This window comes from Hemiscyllium ocellatum, unplaced genomic scaffold (assembly GCF_020745735.1).
Source record: "Hemiscyllium ocellatum isolate sHemOce1 unplaced genomic scaffold, sHemOce1.pat.X.cur. scaffold_2949_pat_ctg1, whole genome shotgun sequence".
Lineage (NCBI taxonomy): Eukaryota > Metazoa > Chordata > Chondrichthyes > Orectolobiformes > Hemiscylliidae > Hemiscyllium > Hemiscyllium ocellatum.
The window spans coordinates 1-10132 of record NW_026868257.1 but is presented as its reverse complement, the minus strand read 5'-3'; the positions used below and the strand labels follow the sequence as shown (position 1 = coordinate 10132).

Here is a 10132-nt window from a genome sequence, read left to right as displayed (position 1 = left end):
CCTCCCCTTCCTCCACACTCCCCTCGCCCTCCCACACCCTCCCATCCCCCCTACCCACACTCTCCTCACCCTCTCCCACCCTCCCATCCTCCCCTTACCCCACACTCCCCTCGCGCTCCCCATCCCCCCACTCTCCCCCACCCTCCTATCCCCCTTCCCCCACACTCCCCTCCCCCCTTCCCCTACCCCTCTCCTCCTTCCCCCCACCTTCCCTAGCCCCATCCCCCCTCACACCTCACCCGCAGCCATTCCCCACCCACCCATTTCCCCTTACCGCCTGTTCAACCCCACCCACCCACATTCCCCATCTCGCTCCCACCTGATTCCTCTGATTCCTATTGGTTGTTTCTTTCAGATCCCCCAATGTGTCCGGGGTTGCTGATTGGATGATCCCTGCCTGGACGTGGATTCTGATTGGCCGCAGTAACGATGCTGATTAAGGAATATCGGATCGCTCTTCCCATGAGCCTCAGCGAGTACCAAGTCGCTCAGCTCTACATGATCCAGGTCAGAGAAGGACCGCCACCCACACATACTGCCCAGGGATGTGCAGGTTAGGGTGGGATTGGCCATGGGAAATTGTCCCATAATGCCCAGGGATGTGTAGGTTAGGGTGGATTGGCCATGGGAAATTGTCCCATAGTGCCCAGGGATGTGCAGGTTAGGGTGGATTGGCCATGGGAAATTGTCCCATAATGCCCAGGGATGTGTAGGTTAGGGTGGATTGGCCATGGGAAATTGTCCCATAGTGCCCAGGGATGTGCAGGTTAGGGTGGATTGGCCATGGGAAATTGTCCCATAGTGCCCAGGGATGTGCAGGTTAGGGTGGATTGGCCATGGGAAATTGTCCCATAGCGTCCAGGGATGTGCAGTTTAGGGTGGATTGGCCATGGGAAATTGTCCCATAGTGCCCAGGGATGTGCAGGTTAGGGTGGATTGGCCGTGGGAAATTGTCCCATAGTGCCCAGGGATGTACAGGTTAGGGTGGGATTGGCCATGGGAAATTGTCCCATAGTGCCCAGGGATGTGCAGGTCAGGGTGGATTGGCCAGGGGAAATTGTCCCATAGTGCCCAGGGATGTGCAGGTTGAGGTGGATTGGCCATGGGAAATTGTCCCATAGTGCCCAGGGATGTGCAGGATTGGGTGGGTTCGCCATGGGAAATTGTCCCATAGTGCCCAGGGATGTGCAGGTTAGGGTGGGTTGGCCATGGGAAATTGTTCCATAGTGCCCAGGGATGTGTAGGTTAGGGTGGATTGGCCATGGGAAATTGTCCCATAGTGCCCAGGGATGTGTACGTTAGGGTGGATTGGCCATGGGAAATTGTCCCATAGTGCCCAGGGATGTGCAGGTTAGGGTGGATTGGCCATGGGAAATTGTCCCGTAATGCCCAGGGATGTGCAGGTTAGGGTGGATTGGCCATGGGAAATTGTCCCATAGTGCCCAGGGATGTGCAGGTTAGGGTGGATTGGCCATGGGAAATTGTCCCATAGTGCCCAAGGATGTGTAGGTTAGGGTAGATTGGCCATGGGAAATTGTCCCATAGTGCCCAGGGATGTGCAGGTTAGGATGGATTGGCCATGGGAAATTGTCCCATAGTGCCCAGGGATGTGCAGGATTGGGTGCGTTGGCCATGGGAAATTGTCCCATAGTGCCCTGGGATGTGCAGGTTAGGGTGGGTTGGCCGTGGGAAATTGTCCCATTGTGCCCAGGGATGTGCAGGTTCGGGTGGGATTGGCCATGGGAAATTGTCCCATAGTGCCCAGGGATGTGTAGGTTCGGGTGGATTTGGCCATGGGAAATTGTCCCAGAGGTCCCAGGGATGTGTAGGTTAGGGTGGATTGGCCATGGGAAATTGTCCCGTAGTGCCCAGGGATGTGCAGGTTAGGGTGGATTGGCCATTGGAAATTGTCCCATAGTGCCCAGGGATGTGCAGGTTAGGGTGGATTGGCCAGGGAAATTGTCCCATAGTGCCCAGGGATGTGCAGGTTAGGGTAGATTGGCCATGGGAAATTGTCCCATAGTGCCCAGGGATGTGCAGGTTAGGGTGGATTGGCCATGGGAAATTGTCCCATAGTGCCCAGGGATGTGCAGGATTGGGTGCGTTGGCCATGGGAAATTGTCCCATAGTGCCCAGGGATGTGCAGGTTAGGGTGGGTTGGCCATGGGAAATTGTCCCATAGTGCCCAGGGATGTGCAGGTTCGGGTGGGATTGGCCATGGGAAATTGTCCCATAGTGCCCAGGGATGTGCAGGTTAGGGTGGGATTGGGCATGAAAAATTGTCCCATAGTGCCCAGAGATGTGCAACTTAGGGTGGATTGGCCATGGGAAATTGTCCCATAATGCCCAGGGATGTGTAGGCTAGGGTGGATTGGCCATGGGAAATTGTCCCAAAGTGCCCAGGGATGTGCAGGTTAGGGTGGATTGGCCATGGGAAATTGTCCCATAATGCCCTGGGATGTGTAGGTTAGGGTGGATTGGCCATGGAAAATTGTCCCATAGTGTCCTGGGATGTGCAGGTTAGGGTGGATTGGCCATGGGAAATTGTCCCATAGTGCGCAGGGATGTGCAGGTTAGGGTGGGTTTGCCACGGGAAATTGTCCCTTAGTGCCCAGGGATGTGCAGATTAGGGTGGGATTGGCCATGGGAAATTGTCCCGTAGTGCCCAGGGATGTGCAGGTTAGGGTGGATTGGCCATTGGAAATTGTCCCATAGTGTCCAGGGATGTGCATGTTAGGGTGGATTGGCCATGGGAAATTGTCCCATAGTGCCCAGGGATGTGCAGGATTGGGTGCGTTGGCGATGGGAAATTGTCCCATAGTGCCCAGGGATGTGCAGGTTAGGGTGGATTGGCCATGGGAAATTGTCCCATAATGCCCAGGGATGTGTAGGCTAGGGTGGATTGGCCATGGGAAATTGTCCCATAGTGCCCTGGGATGTGTAGGTTAGGGTGGATTGGCCACGGGAAATTGTCCCATAGTGCCCAGGGATGAGCAGGTTAGGGTGGATTGGCCATGGGAAATTGTCCCATAATGCCCTGGGATGTGTAGGTTAGGGTGGATTGGCCATGGAAAATTGTCCCATAGTGTCCTGGGATGTGCAGGTTAGGGTGGGTTGGCCATGGGAAATTGTCCCATAATGCCCAGGGATGTGCAGGTTAGGGTGGATTGGCCATGGGAAATTGTCCCATAATGCCCAGGGTTGTGCAGGTTAAGGTGGATTGGCCATGGGAAATTGTCCCATAGTGCCCAGGGATGTGCAGTTTAGGGTGGATTGGCCATGGGAAATTGTCCCATAATGCCCAGGGTTGTGCAGGTTAAGGTGGATTGGCCATGGGAAATTGTCCCGTAGTGCCCAGGGATGTGCAGGTTAGGGTGGATTGGCCATGGGAAATTGTCCCATAGTGCCCAGGGATGTGTAGGTTAGGGTGGGATTGGCCATGGGAAATTGTCCCATAGTGCCCAGGGATGTGCAGGTTAGGGTGGGATTGGCCGTGGGAAATTGTCCCATAGTGCCCAGGGATGTGCAGGTTCGGGTGGATTGGCCATGGGAAATTGTCCCATAGTGCCCAGGGATGTGTAGGTTAGGGTGGGATTGGCCATGGGAAATTGTCCCAAAGTGCCCAGGATGTGTAGGTTAGGGTGGATTGGCCATGGGAAATTGTCCCATAATGCCCAGGGCTGTGCAAGTTAGGGTGGGTTGGCCATGGGAAATTGTCCCATAGTGCCCAGGGATGTGCAGGTTAGGATGGGACTGGCCATGGGAAATTGTCCCATCGTGCCCAGGGATGTGTAGATTAGGGTGGATTGGCCATGGGAAATTGTCCCATAGTGCCCAGGGATGTGCAGGTTAGGGTGGAGTGGCCATGGGAAATTGTCCCATAGTGCCCAGGGATGTGCAGGTTAGGGTGGGATTGGCCAGGGGAAATTGTCCCATAGTGTGCAGGGATGTGCAGGTTAGGGTGGGTTGGCCACGTGAAATTGTCCCATCGTGCCCAGGGATATGCAGGTTAGGGTGTGTTGGCCATGGGAAATTGTCCCATAGTGCCCAGGGATGTGCAGGTTAGGGTGGGATTGGCCAGGGGAAATTGTCCCATAGTGCCCAGGATGTGCAGGTTAGGGTGGGGTTGGCCATGGGAAATTGTCCCATAGTGTCCAGGGATTTGCAGGTTAGGGTGGGATTGGCTATGGGAAATTGTCCCATAGTGCCCAGGGATGTGCAGGTTAGGGTGGGATTGGCCATGGGAAATTGTCTCATAGTGCCCAGGGATGTGCAGGTTAGGGTGGGATTGGCCATGGGAAATTGTCCCATAATGCCCAGGGATGTGCAGTTAGGGTGGGATTGGCCATGTGAAATTGTCCCATAGTGCCCAGGGATGTGCAGGTTAGGGTGGATTGGCCATGGGAAATTGTCCCATAGTGCCCAGGGATGTGCAGGTTAGGGTGGGATTGGGCATGAAAAATTGTCCCATAGTGCCCAGGGATGTGCAGGTTAGGGTGGATTGGCCATGGGAAATTGTCCCATAATGCCCAGGGATGTGTAGGCTAGGGTGGATTGGCCATGGGAAATTGTCCCATAGTGCCCTGGGATGTGTAGGTTAGGGTGGATTGGCCATGGGAAATTGTCCCATAGTGCCCAGGGATGTGCAGGTTAGGGTGGGTTGGCCACGGGAAATTGTCCCATAGTGCCCAGGGATGAGCAGGTTAGGGTGGATTGGCCATGGGAAATTGTCCCATAATGCCCTGGGATGTGTAGGTTAGGGTGGATTGGCCATGGAAAATTGTCCCATAGTGTCCTGGATGTGCAGGTTAGGGTGGGATTGGCCATGGGAAAGTGTCCCATAATGCCCAGGGATGTCCAGGTTAGGGTGGATTGGCCATGGGAAATTGTCCCATAATGCCCAGGGATGTGTAGGTTAGGGTGGGATTGGCCATGGGAAATTGTCCCATAGTGCCCAGGGATGTGCAGGTTAAGGTGGATTGGCCATGGGAAATTGTCCCATAGTGCCCAGGGATGTGCAGGTTAGGGTGGATTGGCCATGGAAATTGTCCCATAGTGCCCAGGGATGTGTAGGTTAGGGTGGGATAGGCCATGGGAAATTGTCCCATAGTGCCCAGGGATGTGCAGGTTAGGGTGGGATTGGCCGTGGGAAATTGTCCCATAGTGCCCAGGGATGTGCAGGTTCGGGTGGATTGGCCATGGGAAATTGTCCCATAGTGCCCAGGGATGTGTAGGTTAGGGTGGGATTGGCCATGGGAAATTGTCCCAAAGTGCCCAGGGATGTGTAGGTTAGGGTGGATTGGCCATGGGAAATTGTCCCATAGTGCCCAGGGCTGTGCAAGTTAGGGTGGGTTGGCCATGGGAAATTGTCCCATAGTGCCCAGGGATGTGCAGGTTAGGATGGGACTGGCCATGGGAAATTGTCCCATCGTGCCCAGGGATGTGTAGATTAGGTGGATTGGCCATGGGAAATTGTCCCATAGTGCCCAGGGATGTGCAGGTTAGGGTGGAGTGGCCATGGGAAATTGTCCCATAGTGCCCAGGGATGTGCAGGTTAGGGTGGGATTGGCCAGGGGAAATTGTCCCATAGTGTGCAGGGATGTGCAGGTTAGGGTGGGTTGGCCACGTGAAATTGTCCCATCGTGCCCAGGGATATGCAGGTTAGGGTGTGTTGGCCATGGGAAATTGTCCCATAGTGCCCAGGGATGTGCAGGTTAGGGTGGGATTGGCCAGGGGAAATTGTCCCATAGTGCCCAGGATGTGCAGGTTAGGGTGGGTTGGCCATGGGAAATTGTCCCATAGTGTCCAGGGATTTGCAGGTTAGGGTGGGATTGGCTATGGGAAATTGTCCCATAGTGCCCAGGGATGTGCAGGTTAGGGTGGGATTGGCCATGGGAAATTGTCCCATAATGCCCAGGGATGTGCAGGTTAGGGTGGGATTGGCCATGTGAAATTGTCCCATAGTGCCCAGGGATGTGCAGGTTAGGGTGGATTGGCCATGGGAAATTGTCCCATAGTGCCCAGGGATGTGCAGGTTAGGGTGGGATTGGGCATGAAAAATTGTCCCATAGTGCCCAGGGATGTGCAGTTAGGGTGGATTGGCCATGGGAAATTGTCCCATAATGCCCAGGGATGTGTAGGCTAGGGTGGATTGGCCATGGGAAATTGTCCCATAGTGCCCTGGGATGTGTAGGTTAGGGTGGATTGGCCATGGGAAATTGTCCCATAGTGCCCAGGGATGTGCAGGTTAGGGTGGGTTGGCCACGGGAAATTGTCCCATAGTGCCCAGGGATGAGCAGGTTAGGGTGGATTGGCCATGGGAAATTGTCCCATAATGCCCTGGGATGTGTAGGTTAGGGTGGATTGGCCATGGAAAATTGTCCCATAGTGTCCTGGGATGTGCAGGTTAGGGTGGGTTGGCCATGGGAAATTGTCCCATAATGCCCAGGGATGTGCAGGTTAGGGTGGATTGGCCATGGGAAATTGTCCCATAATGCCCAGGGTTGTGCAGGTTAAGGTGGATTGGCCATGGGAAATTGTCCCGTAGTGCCCAGGGATGTGCAGGTTAGGGTGGATTGGCCATGGGAAAGTGTCCCATAATGCCCAGGGATGTCCAGGTTAGGGTGGATTGGCCATGGGAAATTGTCCCATAATGCCCAGGGATGTGCAGGTTAAGGTGGATTGGCCATGGGAAATTGTCCCATAGTGCCCAGGGATGTGTAGGTTAGGGTGGGATTGGCCATGGGAAATTGTCCCATAGTACCCAGGGATGTGCAGGTTAGGGTGGAGTGGCCATGGGAAATTGTCCCATAGTGCCCAGGGATGTGTAGGTTAGGGTGGGATTGGCCATGGGAAATTGTCCCATAGTGCCCAGGGATGTGTAGATTAGGGTGGATTGGCCATGGGAAATTGTCCCATAGTGCCCAGGGATGTGCAGGTTAGGGTGGAGTGGCCATGGGAAATTGTCCCATAGTGCCCAGGGATGTGCAGGTTAGGGTGGGATTGGCCAGGGGAAATTGTCCCATAGTGTGCAGGGATGTGCAGGTTAGGGTGGGTTGGCCACGTGAAATTGTCCCATCGTGCCCAGGGATATGCAGGTTAGGGTGTGTTGGCCATGGGAAATTGTCCCATAGTGCCCAGGGATGTGCAGGTTAGGGTGGGATTGGCCAGGGGAAATTGTCCCATAGTGCCCAGGATGTGCAGGTTAGGGTGAGTTGGCCATGGGAAATTGTCCCATAGTGTCCAGGGATTTGCAGGTTCGGGTGGGATTGGCTATGGGAAATTGTCCCATAGTGCCCAGGGATGTGCAGGTTAGGGTGGGATTGGCCATGGGAAATTGTCTCATAGTGTCCAGGGATGTGCAGGTTAGGGTGGGATTGGCCATGGGAAATTGTCCCATAATGCCCAGGGATGTGCAGGTTAGGGTGGGATTGGCCATGGGAAATTGTCTTTTCGTGCCCACAGATGTGCAGGTTAGGGTGGATTGGCCATGGGAAATTGTCCCATAGTGCCCAGGGATGTGCAGGTTAGGGTGGATTGGCCATGGGAAATTGTCCCATAGTGCCCAGGGTGTGCAGGTTAGAGTGGTATTGGCCATGGGAAATTGTCCCATAGTGTCCAGGGATGTGCAGATTAGGGTGGGTTGGCCATGTGAAATTGTCCCATAGTGCCCAGGGATGTGCAGGTTAGGGTGGATTGGCCATGGGAAATTGTCCCATAGTGACCAGGGATGTGCAGGTTAGGGTGGATTGGCCATGGGAAATTGTCCCATAGTGCCCAGGGATGTGCAGGTTAGGGTGGGTTGGCCATGGGAAATTGTCCCATAGTGCCCAGGGATGTGCAGGTTAGGGTGGATTGGCCATGGGAAATTGTCCCATAGTGCCCCGGGATGTGCAGGTTAGGGTGGGATTGGCCATGGGAAATTGTCTCATAGTGTCCAGGGATGTGCAGGTTAGGGTGGGATTGGCCATGGGAAATTGTCCCATAGTGCCCAGGGATGTGCAGGTTAGGGTGGGATTGGCCAGGGGAAATTGTCCCATAGTGCCCAGGATGTGCAGGTTAGGGTGAGTTGGCCATGGGAAATTGTCCCATAGTGTCCAGGGATTTGCAGGTTCGGGTGGGATTGGCTATGGGAAATTGTCCCATAGTGCCCAGGGATGTGCAGGTTAGGGTGGGATTGGCCATGGGAAATTGTCTCATAGTGTCCAGGGATGTGCAGGTTAGGGTGGGATTGGCCATGGGAAATTGTCCCATAATGCCCAGGGATGTGCAGTTAGGGTGGGATTGGCCATGGGAAATTGTCTTTTCGTGCCCACAGATGTGCAGGTTAGGGTGGATTGGCCATGGGAAATTGTCCCATAGTGCCCAGGGATGTGCAGGTTAGGGTGGATTGGCCATGGGAAATTGTCCCATAGTGCCCAGGGGTGTGCAGGTTAGAGTGGTATTGGCCATGGGAAATTGTCCCATAGTGTCCAGGGATGTGCAGGTTAGGGTGGGTTGGCCATGTGAAATTGTCCCATAGTGCCCAGGGATGTGCAGGTTAGGGTGGATTGGCCATGGGAAATTGTCCCATAGTGACCAGGGATGTGCAGGTTAGGGTGGGGTTGGCCATGGGAAATTGTCCCATAGTGCCCAGGGATGTGCAGGTTAGGGTGGATTGGCCATGGGAAATTGTCCCATAGTGCCCAGGGATGTGCAGGTTAGGGTGGGTTGGCCATGGGAAATTGTCCCATAGTGCCCAGGGATGTGCAGGTTAGGGTGGGATTGGCCATGGGAAATTGTCTCATAGTGTCCAGGGATGTGCAGGTTAGGGTGGGATTGGCCATGGGAAATTGTCTCATAGTGTCCAGGGATGTGCAGGTTAGGGTGGGATTGGCCATGGGAAATTGTCTTTTCGTGCCCACAGATGTGCAGGTTAGGGTGGATTGGCCATGGGAAATTGTCCCATCGTGCCCAGGGATGTGCAGGTTAGGGTGGATTGGCCATGGAAATTGTCCCATAGTGCCCAGGGGTGTGCAGGTTAGAGTGGTATTGGCCATGGGAAATTGTCCCATAGTGTCCAGGGATGTGCAGATTAGGGTGGTTTGGCCATGTGAAATTGTCCCATAGTGCCCAGGGATGTGCAGGTTAGGGTGGATTGGCCATGGGAAATTGTCCCATAGTGCGCAGGGATGTGCAGGTTAGGGTGGGATTGGCCATGGGAAATTGTCCCATAGTCCCCAGGGATGTACAGGTTAGGGTGGTTGGCCGTGCTAAATTGTCCCATAGTGCCCAGGGATGTGCAGGTTAGGGTGTGATTGACCGTGGGAAATTGTCCCATAGTGCCCAGGGATGTGCAGGTTAGGGTGGGATTGGCCGTGGGAAATTGTCCCATAGTGCCCAGGGATGTGCAGGTTAGGGTGGGATTGGCCACGGGAAATTGTCCCATAGTGCCCAGGGATGTGCAGGTTAGGGTGGGATTGGCCGTGGGAAATTGTCCCATAGTGCCCAGGGATGTGCAGGTTAGGGTGGATTGGCCATGGAAATTGTCCCATAGTGCTCAGGGATGTGCAGGTTAGGGTGGTATGGGCTGTGGGAAATTGTCCCGTAGTGTTAGTTGCACTAGTCAGAGGGGAATAGGTCTGGGTGGGTTACTCTTCGGAGGGTCGGTGTGGACTTGTTGGGCTGAACGACCTGTTTCCACACTGTGGGGAATCTAATCTCTCTCCCTCTCTCTCCCTCCCTCTCTCCCTCCCTCGCTCCCCCCCCTCTCCCCCTCCCTCTCCCCCTCCCCCTCTCTCCCTCCCCCCCCCCCCTGTAGAAGAAGAGTCGGGAGGAGAGCAGTGGGGAGGACAGTGGGGTGGAGATCCTGGAGAACCGCCCGTATTCCGATGGCCCGGGTGGGTCCGGACAGTTCACCCACAAGGTGTACCACGTGGGATCCCACATCCCTGCCTGGTTCCGGGCCCTCCTCCCCAAGGCAGCGCTGCAGGTGGAGGAGCAGTCCTGGAACGCCTATCCCTACACCCGCACCAGGTAACTGGGAGGGGGAGGGAGGCTACGCAAATGTACTGTCCCTGTGGGACAGGCTGGGGAAGGGGCTGGATGGCCTCCTGCTGTTCCCCTGTGTGTGTGTGTTTGTGTGTGGGGGGGG

At 55.0% G+C, this 10132-nt stretch overlaps 1 protein-coding gene across 1 annotated transcript; it reads left to right on the top strand.

Annotated features, from left to right (window-relative positions):
• Nucleotides 1-355: 355 nt before the first annotated feature.
• On the top strand, nt 356-10014 carry LOC132812709 (membrane-associated phosphatidylinositol transfer protein 1-like; the record flags this gene model as incomplete). The annotated part of the gene is made up of 2 exons (XM_060822996.1): nt 356-507; nt 9800-10014. Coding segments are annotated over exons 1-2 (293 nt in total), but the record flags the coding sequence as incomplete, so codon positions are not given.
• Nucleotides 10015-10132: the final 118 nt, after the last annotated feature.